Source organism: Petaurus breviceps, unplaced genomic scaffold, assembly GCF_028583685.1.
Source record: "Petaurus breviceps papuanus isolate PSGF00001 unplaced genomic scaffold, PetGlider_PUasm1.0 90977, whole genome shotgun sequence".
In the NCBI taxonomy this organism is placed as follows: Eukaryota; Metazoa; Chordata; class Mammalia; order Diprotodontia; family Petauridae; genus Petaurus; species Petaurus breviceps.
The window spans coordinates 54591880-54612913 of record NW_027187391.1 but is presented as its reverse complement, the minus strand read 5'-3'; the positions used below and the strand labels follow the sequence as shown (position 1 = coordinate 54612913).

Genomic DNA, 21034 nt, shown 5'->3' with positions numbered 1-21034 from the left:
AATTTATAATAAATTATTAAATTTAAGATGTCATTAAAAATACTTTTTGAAATGATGCAAATTTCAAAAAAAAATTAAAGGGTTAAAGAAAGTAGATTTACAGGGGGGCAATGAGTAATATTTTTTTCCTGGAAAATGGGGTAGTAGGCCAAATAAATCTGGGAACCTCTGCTCTAAAGTATAAGAAGGGAAGTAATAGACGCTTAGAAAGCAGTTTGGAGCCAGGTTCTTTAAAGATCTAAAATGCAAAATGCAGAAGTTTTTAATTTGATCTCAGAGTCACTAAGGTACTACTAGAACCCTTTGTCTGGGGCAGGGGAATCAGTATTGGGGGAGAGGCAGTTTTTTCCAAATGATTCCTGTGGTAAATGGTGCAGTGGGCACTAGTTCAGAATGTAGGGAGAGGTCAGACTGAGGAAATGCTGGGTCATAAAGGGTGTGGTTGTGTTGCTAACAATCCCCACGACAAGTTATGACAGGCAGGGTGAGAAGCAATACATCTTTACATACACTGATTGGTGGATCTCAAATGCCAGGGCTCCCATTCTGAAGATCAATGATCAAGATCAGAGGTGTCAAACATGTGACCCACAATCTATGTCAGTGACACTCCCAAGTGTTACCTGAATCCAATTAACATGTAATTGGGAAGTATTTGACAAAATAAATAAAAGTATAATGGAAGATAGATAATGTTAAAATGTGGTATTCTAAGTCAATATGTGGCTGGCAGAGATCCTTATGTAGTATGGTAATTGGTATTGTTGTTCAGTCATTTTCAGTCATGTCTGACTTCATGACCCCATTTGGGATTTTCTTGGAAAAGATACTGGAGTGGATTATCATTTCCTTTTCCAGCTCATTTTACAGATGAGGAAACAGAGACAAGCAGGGAGAAATGACTTGTCCAGGGTCACACAACTACTAAGTGTCTGAGGTAGGATTTGAACTCAGGTCTTCCTGACTCCAGGCCTGGCGTTCTATCCACTGTGCAAACAAGTCAATTTAGTACCTGTTTCTATTTGTTTGACACCACCAATCTAGGTGACTGTTCAAAATGACAAGGTAATGCATTTAGGCTGGTATCTGACAAAACATGAGTAAAAGTAATTTTGGATGTGGATCAAGATACAATAAAAATTAAGATACCTCTGTGCACAATAAAAACTACATGATAGCAATTTATATAAGCAGGTTACAGTTTGCCACTTTAAAAATGCAAATTCAGAGTAATTTACATGCAGAAATGGGGGTTAGGTTAATGTGATTTAAGTTGGTATTTTTTTTAGTATTTTATATTTGAGGAATGTTTTAAAATGATTTTTATTATGAGTTCTTCACATGAACTCAGACACAGAATTGATATAATTTTACATGTATTTATAGATGAGTAAACTAAAGTATAAGAAGGTTAAGCAATTTCCTGAGACCAAATTAATGGCCAAACTAGAGTAAGATTCAGGTTCTTGCATTCCTCAAATGCAAAGTCTGGGAATATTGCTATTTTTAATCAATTCATATTAGATATACACCTGCTATTATCCTACATATTTGAATCAGCTTTGTACCTAAGCCAGACATATTCTAATACTTTTGATGCATGAAATAATTACAATCTTAATAAATGAGAAATAGAATCATTTTTAAAAGTATGGAAACTGCCGATAGTTTTAAAGCAGAACTGTGTGACCTGAAGCAATGAATGAGGAGTAACAACATGAAACATGTAATTCAGAAATTAAAGGGACCATTTAAGTTTCCTAATAGTGTACATAGGTCATGTTTGTGGGGGAAAAAAAAGCAACGTGTAGTATTCATCTCTACTGTAAAAATATGACCAAAGAAAAAGCCCTTCTGTGTCCTTTATTTCCCTTTAAATGGCCTTTCTCAGCCTCTGAATCCTAGGTAAATTCTGTTCATCTGGTACCACCATGAGGAAAATGGATTAGAGTAGATCTAGGACCTTACAAAGATACCTTTTAAAATCTGCTCAAATAGGGTCCAAAATCAAGCCTGTAACATATGAACTGTACCCCAAAATGTTAAAATTCTTAAGCTAATATCAAATTCATGCTGCATTTCTAAAAGTCTTGTAAGTCTGTGACTATGGAGCAGATCAGTAAGACTGATCACAGCCTGGATTGGTTACAAACCTTCTCTTCTGGTTTCTGAATGTTTGCAGTATATTGTTAAATAGCTGAAATGTTAGCATTCCCATAAGCTAGGAAGTTATCTCATTGAGACTTGTATGTTCATATTACACTTAGATTAGTATTGCAATCAAGTAAATGTGACCAACATTTTTCAGAGTATCTTTTAAGAGTTAAATACAATTTTCTTCCTAATTATAGTGGCTCGGTATTTTTTGATTTTACCTGATCATTCCACTTGAAGTCAGGGCAGATGTTCAGCCTTACTCGGAGTACAGTGCGTGTAATGGGCTGGATAGCTGCTTCCAGTGTAATAGAAGGAATCTGATGGACACACTGTTTGACTTTTAGCCCAATATTTACATGATGCAGCATGTGACCTAAAGAAAAAATACTAAGAGAATGAAGTGTGCATATATGTATATCTATCTAAACAATCCAACTTAGAAATAGGATTTTAGAGGAGGCAGTTTTATTGCTTGTTTCTGGTTTGCTATATAAAATGGCTGACATTTTTGACCTGGCATGTTTGAATATTTTGAAATAGGTAACCTGAATTAGCAAGCCACAGCTCAGAAAATCAGTATTAACCCTTGTATTAAAAAGAGTCTAAAAATTGAGAATTTCTCTTCTTTTCAGCAGATCTTCTTAGTTTTTGGTTAGTTGTGTTTATGGGCCCAATTCTGAACAAAAATTGGAAAGTGAATAAGACTTCCTTTGGGAAACTACACAGTGCTTTTAATGAACTCAAGTTTGACTTCTGAAACAAAGTCCTGGGCTTTTTATTTTTTTTTTTTTAAACAAAAATATTCCAGTAGTACTATGTGGCTGCAAGTTCTAGAATACCTATCTTTTTTTTTCATCAAATGCTTTATTAACTTCTAGTTTACATCATTCATTTCCACAAGATTTTGAGTTACAAATTTTCTCCCCATTTTTCCCCCTACCCACCACCCCAAAACAGCGATGCCACTGATAGCCCCTCCTCCAATCTGCTCTCTCCCATATCTTCCTTCTCCCATACACTCTCTGACTTTCTAGTAGGGCACGGTCGATCTCTATGTCCCAGTGCCTGTATATCTTATTTCCCAGTTACATGTAAAATAATATTAATAACAGTGTGTGTGTGTATATATATATATATATATATATATATATATATATATATATGTTTAAACATTTTATTTTAAAACTTTGAATTCCAGATTCATTCCCTTTCTTCCTTGTCACCCACCCTTACTGGGAAGATAAGCAATTCAATATAGGATATACATGTGTAGCTATGCAGAACATTTCCATAGTGGATATATTGAGAAAGACTGACTATATTTCCCTTCATCCTATTCCACCCCCACTTGTTCTATTCTCTACTTTGATCCTGTCCCTTTTCAAAAGTGAGTGCTTCCAACTTCCCTCCCCCCCAAGCCTACTCTCCTTTCCATCATCCCCCCTCTCATCCCCTTGCTCCCTACTCTCCTGTAGGGTGAGATACCCTATTTAGTGTGTATGTCATTCCCTCCATAATCCAAATTCAATGAGAATAAGGTTGACTCATTCCCTTTTGCCTTCCTGTTCTTCCCCTCCATTGTGACCATTTTCCTTTGCCTCTTCTATATGATAGTTTACCCCACTCTGTCTCTCCCCCTCTCCTCTTATTATATTCCACTATCACCTCTTAATTTCACCTTTTAAGTATCATCCCTTCCTATTAAATTGGTTCTGTGCCATCTATCTATGTATACCTGTAAACATATATACACATATTCACATATGTATTCATATGCCCACATACCCTCCTATATAGACATACATATGTATGTGTGTATATATGTATATATAAACATATATATATATATCTATATATACACACACATTTCTATTCCCTTTAACTATTCTTATACTGAGAAAAGTTTCATAAGTTACAATTACTGTTTTTCCATGTAGGAATGTAAATAGTTCAACTTTGGTAAGTTCCTTATGATTTCTTTTCCTTGTTTACCTTCTCATGGTTCTCTTGCTTCTTGTATCTGAATGTCAAATTTTCTATTCAACTTTGTTTTTTTCAACAAGAATGCTTGAAAGTCCTCTATTCCACTGAATGACCATATTTTCCCCTGAAACATGATACTCAGTTTTGCTGGGTAGGTGATTCTTCGTTTTAATCCCAGCTCCTTTGACCTTCGGAATATCATATTTCAAGCCCTTTGATCCCTCAATGTAGAAGCTGCCAGATCCTGGATTATCCTCATTGTTTTCACAATATTCAAATTGTTTCTTCCTGGCTACTTGTAATATTTTCTCCTTGATCTGGGAATTCTGGAATCTGGCTATAATATTCCTAGGAGTTTTCTTTTTGGGATCTTTTTCAGGAGGTGATAGGTGGATTCTTTCAACCCTCTGGTTCTTAAATATCTGGGCAATTTTCCTTGAGAATTTCTTGAAGGATGATTTCTAGGTTCTTTTTTTAATCATGTCTTTCAGGTAGTCCAATAATTTTTAAATTATCTCTCCTGGATTTATTTTCCAGGACAGTGGTTTCCCCAATGAGATATTTCACATTGCCTTCTATTTTTTAATTTGTTTGGATCTCTTTAATAGTATCTTGATTTCTCATAAAGTCACTAGCTTCCATTTGCTCCAATCTAATTCTGAAGGAATGATTCTCTTCAGTGAGCTTTTGAGATTCTTTTTCCATCTGACAAATTCGGGTTTGTAAGGCATTCTTCCCCTCATTGCCTTTTTGAGCCTCTTTTGCTATTTGAATTAGTCTATTTTTAAGGTGTTATTTCCTTCAGTCAGTTTGTTGACTCTTATTTCATAATTTTCTTGCATTGTTCTCATTTCTCTTCCCAATTTTTCCTCCACTTCTCTTATCAGCTTCTTAAGGTCCTCTATGGCCTGTAACCAGCTCGTATTTTCCTTTGAAGCTTTTGGTGCAGGAGTTCTGACCTCACTGTCTTCCTCCTGTTCCATGCTTTGATCCTTTTTGTCCCCAAAATAGGAGTGTAAAGTTGGGCTTCTCTGTTTGCTTTGCTTCTTTTGCCTGGTCATGTTGCCACTCAATTACTTGACTTATGGGCTTTTTGCTACAGTAGGACTCTGCCACCAGACAGGGGAGCTTCGTCCCAAATGCTGAGGTTTTCTCAGCTGCCAGAGTTTTTAGTTGGCTGCCCTCTCTGAAGCCTCCACATACTCTGGCAAGCTGGTCGCACACCCCAGGACCTCCACCCTAGACTGCAATCCAGATCCAAGTAGGTTAAAGCAAGTGTGATTACCCCTCAGTCTGTTTGCTTGGTCCCCCTACAATCTGAAGGCCAGGAGCTGAAACTGCAATGTGGTGGCGGCTGCATGGTTGCAGAGCCTCAGAGGCTTCTCCCTCTGGGGATAAAGGCCAACCACACTCCCGAACTACTGGATCCCAAAGTCCACACTGCAGTGACCTCTCACTTTGTCATTAGCATCTATGGGTTAATAATTTTGGAAACCATGACAGCTGCTGGTGATCTGAAGTCCCTCCAGCCAGTGGCTGGTCAGGCCCACCCTTAGGCTAAAACCTCCGGCTCCAGCAGGGCTAGGGTCAGCTCCCAGAGCATGGCGCTGGCTATTTCCTGCTGGCCTGCCAGGCTGTCCTCAGCAGGGGGTTAGCTTCTCTGTGCCATTTTGTGGGTTCTGTAGCTTCAAAGTTTGTTCAGAGTCACCTTTTACATGAATTGGAGGAGGTGGGAGCTGGAGCTCCACGGAAGTCCTGTTTCTACTCTGCCATCTTGACTCCGCCCCCTAGAATACCTATCTTTAAAGAATTAAAGTAAGGGTAATGTAAAGGATAACAGAAAAGTTCAAGACAGACAGAATAAGATCCTGGTCATCAAAGGGATGTATGATGGGAAAGGAGGTAGGTCAGTCATGAGGTAAGAGCAAGGATGGAATACTGGTGGAGTAAGTGGAATAAGAGCAACTGATGGAATACCAACCAGTGTCCATGCAATGTCAAGAAATGTACAGAAAAGTCCTGAGCATGGTGGGAGGTCTCTCTTTAGAGGATGTAGGACATGAGTTGGACAGAATGAGAGGGGATGGATAGGTTGTGATAATCCAGATCACAACTGTGTGGAGTGCCCATATTTATTCAAGCACAGATCCTTTGAAATACTATTGAAATTTGTGATATGGTACATAAAGAAAAATGCAAACCTCTTACAACTTCCCACTCTGTGGAATTCTTGTACTTGATTTCCAACAAATCCTCCAAAAAGAACTACCTCCACATACTTCTCACTGGATATACCAGGGTGCCACTTGTGCTGTCTTGCTGTTGTCTGTCTGACAAGCACATTGGATAGTTGACAGGGGCCTAGAGTCATGAAGATCTGAGTTCAAATCCAGCCTAAGATATTTACTAATTGTATGATATTGGGCAAGTTACTTTAACTTCTATTTGACTTAGTTTCTTCATCTATAAAATGGGGGAAATAACAGTACCTACCTTGCTGGGTTGCCATGAGAAGCAAATGAGGTACTATTTGTAAGGGACTTACACAGTGCCTGGCATATAGTAGGCACTACAAATGCTTATTTCCTACTCTCTTCTCCTTTCATTCTTGATACATGACCAGCCCATCTATTTTCCTGTTCGTACACATTCTTAAAACTATATTCATGCCACATGTTATCATATTTAGAAATAGAATTAGAAAGATTTAGTGATATAACTACAAGATCCTTTAATACTGTCATCATGTTTATTTTGATTTGTACTTCCTCTTATCTGTTCATCCCTCACCCCAAATGAAAGCTTCCTAAGTAGTTCATCATTGTTAAAATGAAGCATTAACATAATGAGTCTAAATCAAAAGCTTAAGTATGTTTAAATGAAAGAACAAAATGATGGCTGAAGCACTGCTGAATCATGAAATAAACATTCTTCAAATGCATCCTTTGGTTCTGCCACCAGGTCAAAAGTACTCTGAATTCACTTTACTGTAGTGAGTTATAGAGCTTCTGATTGACAAGAAATAAAGTTTAAAGCAAACAAGTCACAAGCAAAAGACATCAAAGTAGGAAGAAACAACCATTTAAAATTATACTAATAAAACAGCAAGCATTTAATAAGATACTATGTTAGGTGCTAAGGATATATAGTAAAATAATTTATATTCATGAAGAGTTGGTATCCTTTGGGAGGAGATAACAAACACATAACAAAATAAAAACTGAGAAGAAATATACAAAGTAGTTAAATACAAGATAATTTAGGAGGGATGGGTATTAGCATTTAGGGGGATCAGCAAAAGCTTCATATAGAAGGTGATGCCTGAATAACATCGGGGAGGAAGAAAGAAATTTTGTTAGGTGAAGGTGAGGAGGGAGTACATTCTAGGCCTGTGAAATATACCAGTGCAAAAGCACAAAGATGGAAAATCATCTATCTGTCTAATACACATAGGTGTCTAAGTTATCTTGTGTGAGAAATTAAAAGATCAGTTTGGTTGGATCACACAGTGCAGGATGAAGAATAATCCACAATGAATTTGAAAAAATTTGGGTCAGCTTATAATGACTGGTTATGGGGCAAGCTAGATAGTACAGCAATTAAATGCCAGATCTGGAGTCAGGAGGACCATTTTTGTGGAGTCAAATATGGTCTCAGACACTTACTAGTTGTGAAACCTTGAGTAAGTCACTTAACTCTATTTGCCTCAGTTCTTCATCTGTAAAATGAACTGGAGAAGGTCATGGCAAGTGACTCCAGTAACTTTGCCAAGAAAATCCCAAATGGGGTCATGAAAAATTGGACACGAATGAAAAATGACTGAACAAAGGATGACTGAAAAAGCTAAAAAAGGAGTTTATATTTGATCCTCAAGGTAACAGGAAACCACTTTAAGTAAAGGAGTCATATGGTTAGACTTGTGCTTAAGGAAAATTACTTTTGCAACAAGTATGTAGAATATATTGTCACGGGAGACCAATTAGGAGACTACTGCAATAATCTTGGCAAGAGGGCCTGAACAAAGGTGGTGTATGAATAGAGAGGAGTCAGATAAGAGAGATGTTGTGAGGTAGAGATGACAAGACTTGGCAAATAATTAGATATGTGGGGTGAAGGAGAGTGAAAGTTAATAATGATATTGTAAACTTGAGAGACCAGAAAGAATGGTGGTACCTTTGATAGGAATAAGGAAATCTGGACATAGGGAAGGATTTTTGGAGGAAGATAATCACTTTTATTTGGGACATGTTGAGTATAAGATGTCTCATAGACAACCAGTTTCAAATATTCAAAAGGCAGTTGGTAATGTAGGAAATGAATGAAGATTAGGAGACAGAGTTGGGAAGTTGGATATACAGCCCAGGGGTTCATTAGGATAGAAATGCTTAAAAGTTCCCTATTTCATTCAATACCCACTTTTTTCTCCTGCTAGAGTTATACTCAGTTTTGCCGGGTAAGTTATTCTTGGTTGTGAGCTTAGATATTTTGCTTCTGGAATATAATATTCTAAGCCCTCCACTCCTACACAGTGGTGGCTGCTAAATTTGGTGTGATTCTGACTGTGGTTCCTTTAAGGAAGTGACCAATGGATTCTTTCACTCTCTACTTTGCTCTATGGTTCTAAGAAATTTAGGCAGTTTTTCTTTGTGATTTCTTAAAATATGATGTCTAAGATCTTTTTTTTGGTCATAATGTTCAGACAGTCCAATGATCTTTTTTTTTTCCTCTTCAGTCTTTTTTCAGGTCAGTTGTTTTTGCTATTAGACACGTCACAATTTCCAATTTTTGGGGCGAGGATTTTTTTTTTAATATTTAAATTTACTATTTCCTGATGACTCATTGAGATTTTATTTAGTTCATTCCAATTTTTAGGGAGTTGTTTTCTTGGGGTAGATTTTATACTTCATTTCAAGCTGTTAATTCTCTTTTCATAACTTCCGTAACTTCCATTTCTTCTGCTAACAGCTTTGGTTTTTTAAAAATAATTTTAGTTTTTTCAAAAAACTTTTTCTTTAACTCATCTAGGCCTTCTGGTTGTCCAGAGTTGTAACCAAATTGTAATTTTTTTTTTTGAGGCATTATTTGTAGGTATTTTCAAATCATTCTCTTCTGGGTTTTTTCTTAAACTTCACTGTCTTCATAATAGCTCTTTATGGTGGGAATACTTTTTTTTTTTTGCTCATTTTCCCACCTTACTTCTTGATTTTTGACTTAATATTAGTGCTGGACTATGCTCTTATACTACTTTCACAATTCAGATTCAGGATTCTGTAAGCTTTCAGTATTCCCAAAGTGATGTGATCTGGGGTTGACTGCTCACTACTCTCCTAATCTGAGCTCTAAAAGTTCCTACTTCAAGTTTGGGTCTGTTGGCTTGTCCCTGGTTGGCAGTTTCAATAGAGTGATGCTAGATTCTGTCAATATCAGCCTACTAGGAGGCTCTGTTGGCTCACTAGCTCAAGTGAAGAGTTCCATTTGACTTGGGATTCCTGTCCAACTATTCATTCTACTGAGGTTTTCATGCTGGGTTAGAAGCTAGAACAAAGTCCATGTTTTGCTCCTGTGATTAGAGCTACATAGCCACTCTTTGCTTCTGAACTTGTTCCTTGCTCAGTATTAGGTAGAGGATTCTAGCAATAGCTCATGTCCATGACCCCAATGTGTACGTGTCCTCTTTGGCTTGTCTCTGGATGGGATAGAGTACAACAGAGTTGCCAAATGATACCTGTTCTGCAACTTGTGCTAATTTAGAGATCCCCTCAGCTCTCTTCATGTCCTGATGCTTTGTAACCTGGTGCCTAGCCTTGTCTCTCTTTTAGTCCCTGGGTAATTTAATATTCTGTGTGCACTGCTCCTGGTCATACTTAGCCCCCAGTTTCTACAAACCTCTGTATCCCTCAGCCACCCTGGGTTAGAAAAAGTATTTACTATGATTTTTTTTCTAGGATTTCCCAATTAGAATTCAGTCTGGGGCATTTTACTAGGTCTTTAGGGAGGGGATTCAGTTGAGGAGCTAGGATGCACTTCTTCCCATTATACCATCTTGGATCAGCCTCAAGTTATCAGCACAGAGAAGATAAACTCATGAGAGCTGATGATCTCACTGAGAGTGTAAACAGAGAAATGTTGGGAGTATAGAAGTTCAGGAAACACCCCTAGTTAGGAGGCATCATATAAGGGGTGAATCAGTAAAGAAGACTGAAAAGGAGTAGTTTTAAGGACCCAGGCAGAGGGACTAGCCTTGGTAAGGGGAAAGGCCACTTCTTGGGCAGAGAGCAGTAAGAAAGAGTGGGGTTTGGGGAGGCCAGGTAGCACAGTGAGTAAGAGCACTGGCCCCAGAGTCGGAATGACCTGGGATCAAATCTGGGCCCTGATACTTAGCACCACACCCAGAAATAATGACTGGCCATGTAACCCTGAGCAAGTTACTTAACACCAATTGCTTAGGGGTGGCCAGGTGGCTCAGTGAGTAAGAGCACCGGCCTCAGAGTCGGAATGACCTGGGATCGAATCCGGGCTCTGATACTTAGCACCACACCCAGAAATAATAACTGGCCATGTAACCCTGAGCAAGTTACTTAACCCCAATTGCTTAAAAAAAAAAGAGTGGGGTTTGATGTCAAGGGGTTTTGAGATTAAGAGAATGGGAGAAGAGAGGGAGTTTGTGTTGAATGCTCTCATATCACTTAAATATTGTTAAATAACTTAAATAATGTTGAAGGTGTGGGAAGTTGGAAAAAAAGAACAAAGGTCTGGGAAAAGCTTTTCTGGAGAGTAACAGAGACTGCTTTTTACTACTGATGTAACATGGCTGTTATAATTCTTTAAGGATCCATGATTTGATGGCCTTGCCTACAGTGATGAAAATAAATAATCTTTTCATAACTTAACAGATTTTCCTAAATTCTTAAGGCTTAAAAAAGTCATCACCCTTTGGTGATTAGCCTCTCCGAACTTAGTTGAATATAATCTGTTGCTGTGCTCATATCTGAAGGCTTTTCAGCTTGTTAAACTTGTCAGAGCCTGCATCCTGCTGACATACTCTGTGAAAACTCAGGATCCCTTACACTGTACAATGAGGCATCAGAGTAGGACTTTAATAAAAGCTAATAGTGTCTTAAATTTCTATAGCTTTTTAGGGTTGGAAAAGAAATTTTCATATATTTTATTTGATCCTCACAGTAATACAATTTATGAGTTATATTACAGAAGTATTAATGCTTGTATTTTATATATTAAAAAAAAGGAAAAACTAAGCAGCCATCCCAAGGTGAAAAAGAGCTATCCTGTGTTTGAAATATAATAAAAATCAGGTTTCCAAATGTGAGTCTTAATGATCTTTTCCCTATGCCTTGCTGTTAGTACAAAGGTAAAATTACAGTTTCCACAAGAAAAGGATACTAGATTTCATAATCAAAATGGTAATACTTTATGTGAAATACGATGATATTTTTTTCAACAGGCAAAAGATCTTATTTCCAAATAACAATGTTTTAAAAACAATTCAATTCTTACCTATTTCATCTTTCCTCATGTCTTTCAGCTTATCTACAGTGAGTTTCTTTTCTTCTAATTTTGTAAGGACAGATGGTGGTAACACTGAAAACTGTCTCAGAGGGCTAGCCCAACCCCACAATCGTTTATCAATGACTTTGCTGAGGTTCAAAAGCCGGTAAGTCATAGCAGGCCACCGTTTCCTGAGAGCAACTTCAAAGAGGGCACGGACAATTCTAGCTGCATTCTGTAGAAACAAAAGAAGGGGGATATAGAAAAGGACGAAAAGATGAGATGTTAAACTTTAAAGATTCCTTGTAAATGTCAGTCAGATAACAAGCATTTTTAAAGTGCTTATTATGTACTAGGCACTATGTTAAGTGCTGAAGATACAGAGAAAGGGAAAAACTGTCCCTGTTCTTAGGGAACTCGAGTTCTAAGGTGGGAGAGGAAAAGGGGAAGAACATGTAAATAACAAGGTATATATGCAAGATTACATTGAGCAGATAGTAAGCCATTATTGCAGGGAAGGGACTAAATGTATTATTCAGATACAATTAAAAAAATGAGATTGGAGTAACTTAAAAAAAAATTCTGTAGGCATCTAACCACCCCCCCACCTTAAAATCCACTGCAAGATTGTCATCATGAAATTACCCTAACATTTTTCTATCAGAATAAAAATAATTTGTTGCAGTAAATAAGAAAAATAATTAAATGGCCAGCAATTTGCTTAGAAGGAAAATTTAACATTTTTATATCAAACAGTATATATTAAGTCATGTGCTAAAATTGACTGTCCTGGAGGCACCATATGACATGGGAAGAAAATCTGGACAGGTTATTATCACTAGTGTACATGTAAATATAACGTAAATGTCAAATGCAGCAAGACAGGTTGAGGGAAGGTGGCAATGCAAGGGTATGAAATTACCAGCAGAGTGTGTTAACTTCTACTCCTATGAGTTAAGGAGCATCCAGCAACAGAGGATGGCAAGGCATCTTTGTGGCAACCCAAAAGGCTTCTATGGTCTTGAGCAATATTCCAAAAAAAGGAGGTGAGGGTTCCAATGTTCGACCTTAATCAGACCTCCTCTGGGATATCACATTCAATTCTTGTCACCACAGTTTAAGAAGGACACTGATAAGTTGGATGGTGCAATCAAGGTGCAGGGCTTTGAGTTCATGTCATGAGTATTGGCTAAAAAACCTAGGGATTATTAGGACATAGAAAAGACTTCTTTTGGAGGGTTGGGGGTAAACTGCAGAGAGATATAGCTATCTTCAAGTATTTAAAGGGCTCTTACATAGAACGATTAGATTTTTTTCTATTTGATTCAAGAAGAAAGAAGCTAGGTTCAATGGGTGGAAGCTTCAAAGAGTAAAATTTAGGCACAACGTAGAGAAAAACTTCCTACAATTAGAGTTGTCCAAAAGGAGAATGGGCTGCCTTGAGAGGCAGTGAGTTTCTGTTCCTTGGAGGTCTTCAGAGTTTGCTAGACCACTTGTAGGCATACTACAGTGGGCATTCCTTTTGTGTATAGGTTGTACGGGATAGTCATTGAAGTCCCTTTCAATCCTTGCATTCTCTGATTCTTGGGCCACTTTATTGTCTTAGCTTTCTTTCTGCAGTTTTTGCCTCTCAAACTGTATGATTCAGGGAAAGTTTAGAATTCAGTTGCTACCCAAGAGGAAGGAATTTAAAGGAAGAATCTGAGGATGAAGTTTACTTGTTAAAGTAGAGAAAGATTCTAAAGGAAATCCTCTGGAGAGCAGAGACTATGGAGGATTAGAACTGAGGTGGATAGCAATGAATGTGAAGGAAAAGATAGCAGGAAAAGGAGATTTTTTTCTTCTACCAAGGATTATACTTAGTATTTCAGATCTATGCACATCAGGGTTTTACGCAACAGTACAAATAGCATACTTGAAGTCCAATACCTGAATACCAGTACCAATACCTTTAGTATTCTAGGGTTTAGTATGGTCAGTAGAATAGGATTCTCTCTCTTTTTTTTATATAAATACTTTTTTTCTTTTTTCCATTTTTCAAATGCTTTATTAACTTCTGATTTACATCATTCATTTCCGCCAGACTTTTAGTTACAAATTTTCTCCCTGTTTTTCCCCTACCCACTGCCCCAAAATAGCAGTTCCACAGGATATGCCCTCCTGGAATCTGCTCTCTCCCATATTTTCTCCCATACCCTACCCCTTTCTACTTTACCAGTAGGGCATGGTGGATCTCTATGCCCCAGTGCCTGTATATCTTATTTCACAATTACATGTAAAATAGTATTAACAATAGTATGTGTGTGTGTGTATATATATATATATGTATATATATATATATATATATATATTTAAACATTTGATTTTAAAACTTTGAACTAAAGATTCATTCCTTTCTTCCCTTGTCACCCACCCTTACTGGGAATATAAGCAGTTCAGTATAGGTTATACATGTGTAGCTAATACAAAACAATAACATAGTATATATATTGTAAAAGACTGACTATATTTCCCTCCCTCCTATTCCACCTCCCACTTGTTCTATTCTCTACTTTGATCCTGTCTCTTTTCAAAAGTGGATGCTTCCAACTTCCCCCCCCCCCCATCCTGCCCCCCCTTTCATCATCCCACATCTAATCCCCTTCCCCCCTACTCTCCTGTAGGGTGAGATACCCTATTTAGTGTGTATTTCATTCCCTCCCCAAGCGAAATTCAATGAGAATAAGGTTGAGCAATTCCCTTTTGCCTTCCTATTCTTTCCCTCCATTGTAACCATTTTCCCTTGCCTCTCCTTTATGAGATAGTTTACCACATTCTGTCTCTCCCCATCTCCTCTCATTATATTTCTCTCTCACCTCTTAATTTCACCTTTTAAGTATCACCCCTTCCTGTTAAATTGGTCCTGTGCCCTCTATGTATACCTACAAACATATATACACACGTTCACATATATATTCATATATACCCTCATATATAGACATATAAATATTTCTATTCCCTTCAACTATTTTCATACTGACAAAAGTTTCATCAGTAACAATTATTGTTTTTCCATTTAGGAATGTTAATAGTTCAACTTTGATAAGTTCTTTATGTTTTCTTTTCCCTGTTTACCTTCTCATGCTTCTCTTGTTTCTTGTATCTGAATGTCAAATTTTCTATTCAACTCTGGTTTTTTCAGCAAGAATGCTTGAAAGCCTTCTATTCCACTGAATAACCATATTTTCCCCTGAAACATGATACTCAGTTTTGCTGGGTAGGTGATTCTTCGTTTTAATCCCAGCTCCTTTGACCTCTGGAATATCATATTCCAAGCTCTTCGATCCCTCAGTGTAGAAGCTGCCAGATCCTAGGTTATCCTGATTGTGTTTCCACAATATTCAAATTGTTTCTTCCTGGCTGCTTGGAATATTCTCTCCTTAATCTGGGAATTCCGGAACCTGGCTATAATATTCCTAGGAGCTTTCTTTTTGGGATCTTTTTCAGGAGGTGATCAGTGGGTTCTTTCAACCTCTATTTTGCTCTCTGGTTCTAAAACATCAGGGCAGTTTTCTTTGAGAACTTCCTGGAGGATGATTTCTAGGTTTTTACTTTGATCATGGCTTTCAGGTAGTCCAATAATTTTTAAATGATCTCTCCTGGATCTGTTTTCCAGTTCAGTGGTTTTTCCCATGAGATATTTCACATTGCCTTTTATTCTTTCATTTGTTTGGATCTGTTTAACAGCATCTTGATTTCTCATAAAGTCATTAGTTTCCATTTGCTCCAATCTAATTCTGAAGCAATGATTCTCCTCAGTGAGCTTTTGAGATTCTTTTTCCATCTGGCAAATTCGACTTTTTAAGGCATTCTTCTCCTCATTGCCTTTTTGAACTTCTTTTGCCAATTGAGTTAGTCTATTTTTTAAGGTGTTATTTTCCTCAGTCAGTCTGTTGACTCTCATTTCATAATTTTCTTGCATTGTTCTCATTTCTCTTCCTAATTTTTCCTTTACTTCTCTTATCTGCTTCTTAAGGTCCTCTATGGCCTGTAACCAGCTCATATTTTCCTTTGTAGCTTTTGGTGCAGGATTTCACTCTCTTCCTCCTATTCCATGCTTTGCTGCTTTTTGTCCCCAAAATAGGAGTCTAATGTTGGAATCTTCTGTCTGCTTTGTTTCCTTTGCCTGGTCATGTCACCCCTCACTCACTTGACCCCTGGGCTTTTTGCCACAGTAGGACTCTGCCACCAGATAGGAGCTTTCATCCCAAATGCTGAGGTTTTCTCAGCTGCCGGAGGTATAAGATGGGTGCCCTCTCTGAGGCCTCCACAGGCTCTGGCAATCTGGACACACACCCTGGGACCTCCACCCTAGACTGCAATCCAGATCCAAGCAGGTTAAAGCAAGAGCGATTACCCCTCATACTGGTTGCTTGGTCCCCCTACACTCTGCAAGCCAGGAGCTGAAGCTGCCATGTGGTGCTGGCTGGCTGTGCTGGTGGCTCAGCGCACTCCCACTTACTGGGTCCCAAAGTCCAGAGTGCACTGACCTCTCACTTTGTCGCATCTATGTGTTGATAATTCTGGAAATGGCCACAGCTGCTGCTGATCTGGAGTCCCTCAGGCTGGCGACTGATTAGGCCTGCCCTGGGGCTAAAACCTCACGGAGCTGGGCTTGGCTCCCAGAGCACCGCGCTGGCCAATTCCTGCCAGTCTGCCAGGCTGTTCTCAGCAGGAGATTAGCTTCTCTGTGTCACTTTGTGGGTTCTGCAGCTCCAAAATTTGTTCAGAGTTCCCCTTTTACATTGATTGGGGAAGGTGGAAGCCAGAGCCGCTCAGAGGTCATGCTTCTACTCTGCCATCTTGACTCCGCCCCTAGAATAGCATTCTCAAGTGCATCTGTGGACCTCATCTTATAAAGGGAACCTAACTTTTGTTTAGATTCTTCATAGGACATAAAGCTAGCAAATACCTTTTCCCCCCTGTTTTGCACTAACTTTTACCCTGTGGTGATTGCTACTTTTCAGAAAAATATAGGACCAAAGTTTTGTTTTAGGCATTGGTATAGCAGGAATACTGATTTTGAAATGAGAGAATACAAGTTCAAAATTGTAGTTTTTACTCTTTCTATGATCTGGGGTAAATTTATGAGTTTCAGTTCCCTCATCTGCAAAATGAAAGATGTGATGATGTAATAACTTTGCTCTATGATCCTCTGGATCAATATTTATAAGTGAGATGTAAAACAGGGGAGAAAAAGTGTTTCCTATTGTACTATGTACAATAAAAACAAAAAGTACATTCCCTTTATAAGATGAGGTCTACCAGATGTTCTTGAGTATGCTATTCTACTGACTATACTAAGACCTAGAATACTAAAGGGACTTTTCAATGAGGTTTGCAACCTTTCAGGAGAAATTGGTAAACAAATACATACAGAAAAAAATCAATGGATGAAAAATGAATGCCTACTATCAAACCTATTACATGTGCTTGGATGAACAGTCCATTGAGTTACAGTATCATTACCTGCATACTGGATAAGCATTATTTAATCATGAGCTGGGCCCAGAATTGAATAAGAGAAATAGCATGGACGGTGAGTGGGAATTTCTTTTTAAATCATAAATAATGCTATAAAGCTATGAATCATGGAACATCATAGTCTCTAAAGAGCGCTGTAGAGGAGCATGATAGATATAAGTATGCAAAAAGTGGTACAGTAGGTAACATACACAGGATTTAATGATCAGAAAAGAAGGTGGGTCACTCATGTAGTAAGACTGGGTATAACAGCTTGGTATACTAGGGTATACTGAGTGGTGCACAAAGAATTTCTAAAATCCTAAAAGAAGAATTCTAGAGACCTGGAGAGGTTCTTCATGTAGGATTCACTGGAGTCAATAGACAAGAATAAGATGGGAAGGTATGGGGTGGAGAGGAATCTGTACTGATGGAGGGGGTACTGACACCGAGATCATTTATCTACTGAAATAGTAAATTAAATTTTTTTGTTCATATATGTTATTTCAATAGTATCCTGCAGGGATGGGGAACCCTTGAAGAGGAAACTCCCGATACCAATGTGACCAGCAACTGTTGTGCAACTTTTAGTCTTAGAGATCAGAGTCTAATTTTAATGGGTGAAGGATAGTGCCATAAACTAATTTTATGGAGGATAACCATGTCCACTACATTATACATATAGAAAGCACATATGCCCTTTGGTGTCAATTCCAACAACATAGTATTAGGCTGCATGGCCTACAGATTTATCTAAACAAGATAGCCCTTACATTCTCATTTTAATATCTGGTAAAATAACCCATCATAATCCTCAAGAGTAAGTTAAATATCCTAAAAGTCTCTTAATCAAATCAGGCTTGTTAACAATTATGTTATTGTTAACATAATATAGCTTCAGATAAAACTCTGCAATAGTAAGGTTCTCCAGACTTCCTAGCCATGCCATCAACTTTCAAGATTAAAGTTACTATGGCAAAAAGCAAAATCAAATCAAAACAAAAACAAAATATAAAATAGTATCTTGAGAAAATAATAAAAAAGAGGAAGTTAGAATTAAATTCTATTGCCAAGTACAAGAGTGCTTATTAAGTGCATATTGTTCTCTGATATTCCACTGGAGAACCACATGCAACCTAAGATCAGTGAAAAATGGTATAAGTTAAAGTTTCTCAGCACACCTGTTTCCACTTTTTATATTTTATGAAATCATCACCTAGATACTATTTTTATTACATTCTAGAATGCTTTCAATTAATATACTAATGTACATAAGTCACATTTATGAACTCTTCCTTCTTTTCATGTTTAAAGGAATTTTAAAGTATGCCTTTGTATTTGTTTTAATGTGTAACATAACTTTCCATGGAAATATATCTTCCATATATTACACCTTTATATTTCAAAACCATATATCTCTTACTACTTTCATCTTATAACATTATATTCCTTCATAGAAAACCCATTACATATAAAATTTAATAAAAATATCTGTTTAGCATGTTTAGTTAGGACTGTCTTTACTTTTACTTAATTTAAAGTTATTAACCAATGAAATGTAATGTAAAAGAAAGATGTTCTTAATACAGGAAGACAAGTTTTCAAAGAAAGTTTGTTAGATTGGAAAGAGCATTTAAAAGAATTTAAGAGAACAAATCTTTTTTGTTCCTTCATTTAAATGGAAAACAGGATTATAGACAAAATGACCTACATTGCCCTCATGAAAAATAGGCCCAAACTAAATTACCAGAGAATTTAAGACATCATTTTTTTTTAAAGTTACAAATTCATTGAGCTTCATGGCTGATGAAAACACTTTCCTCTAAGTTCCCAGTATTACAGTATAAGAGATCAGTGAAGGGTTTGTCAAGTTTGAAAATGATCATATTTGAAATGAGGTTGGTACATGATATATTTATTAAATTTAGATCATAGGAATGTGTTATACAACACACACACACACACACACACACACGGAAAGTTTCCAGCTTTCTAAGATATTTTGCATTCCAAAATCCTATCATATCCTTGCCTATAAGTGAGAAAATGCAAGTGAGAAAAATGAAATAATAATCATATTAGGCTGTTACATCATTTTGTTAAATAAAAAAACATGGCCATTAGAAATATTTTGAACTAATAATCCTCACCTTTTGATTTTCATAAGCCTAGAAAACAAAAAGACTAATTTAAAGCACGTTTCTTAAGAGATTAATAAGCCTCAGGAAATGTACCTATTGAAATTATTAAAAGTTTCTCACACTAGTAGTCTATAATATTCCTATATTGAATACGTTATTTATGTAGGAAACATTGATAATGAATGAGACAAAGAAAAATAATTTCTTACCTGAGCAACATATGCAGAATCTGATATCAGGGAGAAACTATCCATCTCTCCTCGGCTTATATATGTTTGAAGAAGGATATTTATTTTTCCATAACTATTTTCTACACCTCCAGGAGCAGAGAGTTCACAGAAATTGTTCAATAAAACATCTAACTCCTCTATTTCTTCTTCTCTGACCTATGGGGGAAAAATCTTTAAGGATAACTAAGGGATGATTTTTAAGAAAAACTTCACTATAAATTTAAACTTACATTATTCATTTTTGAAAAAATATCCATTTTACCATAAATGTTTCCTCTTTAAATGCTAAATAACTCCTGCACACTATTGCTAATAAAATGTTATTTGAAATAGTCTTAATACTTATAAATTTACATTATTATTCATCACCAATATTAAGGTTGCCATTGACTTACAAAAATTTGATATGCCACAAAAATTGAATCTTCTGACCTCACCATCCTCCAACTGATGAGATTTCATTTTTTATTTGACCAGAGTAAAACCTCTGTCCATCTAGATTAGGGCAATCTTGAATTAACATTGAATGCATTCATTATAGTCATGTATTTTTCACATTGCACAATACAGTCACACCTCAGGACTGTGAAGTACTATGATTCATGGCATGAAAGTTTTCACTGTTAAGAAGATTAAGTAATAATAGAAGTAAAGAAAAATTCATATCCAAAAGTTTGAATAAAACATGACATTCTACATTATCCTTAATTTATTGTTATTATAGTATTATACATTATGTAGCATATTATATGGTATATTATAGTACTATAAAACAAAACATATATTTGTATTCTTTGTGATTTCCTAATAGTTTCTGTTAACACAACACCTATTTAAAAGAAGCAGGTATTTGAATTTGATAGTGTAGGGACAATATATGATGCCATGATGTGAAAACAAATCACACTGGAGTTACATAATTTTGGTAGATTGAAGCCAATTTCCCATATTCTGAAATACTGCATGTTATTCAGTCTATATTTTCCTGGGATAAAAATTCTGTAAATAGGGGCAGCTAGGTGGCGCAGTGAATAGAACACTGGCTTTGCAGTAAGGAGGATCTGAGTTCAAGTTCCACTTCAGACACTTAACACTTACTAGCTGTGTGACTTTGGACAAGTCACTTACTCCCAACTGCCCTGCCTTCCCCCCTCCAAGAAAGCAAAAAAAAAAAATCTGTAAAGAGAGAATGGTATAGTATTTTTTAATATAGGGTTTAAATATTTATATGTTATATATGAGTGGTTGCCACTGCAAATAATCTTACCTTAATTTGCTCAAATTCTTCAGCTTTAGACACTATAGCAAGGATATCTCCTTCTGTTTTATGAGCATCAAAGAGTTCATTGAAGGTCTACCAAAGACAATTTAATATTTAATTATTATTTAATATTATTTTAGAGAAAAGTTCCATATAGTAATTTAAATGATTAAATACCAATAAGAATTTTTATTAAAGTACCACACACACACACACACACACACACACACACACACACACACACACACACACAC

At 36.8% G+C, this 21034-nt stretch overlaps 1 protein-coding gene across 3 annotated transcripts in view; it reads right to left on the bottom strand.

Annotated features, from left to right (window-relative positions):
• Nucleotides 1-21034, bottom strand: part of ASCC3 (activating signal cointegrator 1 complex subunit 3) — a 373754-nt gene that overhangs the window by 151110 nt on the left and 201610 nt on the right. For all 3 annotated transcript variants that reach the window (XM_069077160.1, XM_069077161.1, XM_069077162.1), the window contains exons 19-22: nt 20787-20873; nt 19499-19675; nt 11656-11881; nt 2376-2530 (exon numbers count right to left, since the gene is read on the bottom strand). In XM_069077160.1, the coding sequence (XP_068933261.1) occupies nt 2376-2530; nt 11656-11881; nt 19499-19675; nt 20787-20873 (645 nt within the window). The remainder of the gene's footprint in view (nt 1-2375; nt 2531-11655; nt 11882-19498; nt 19676-20786; nt 20874-21034) is intronic.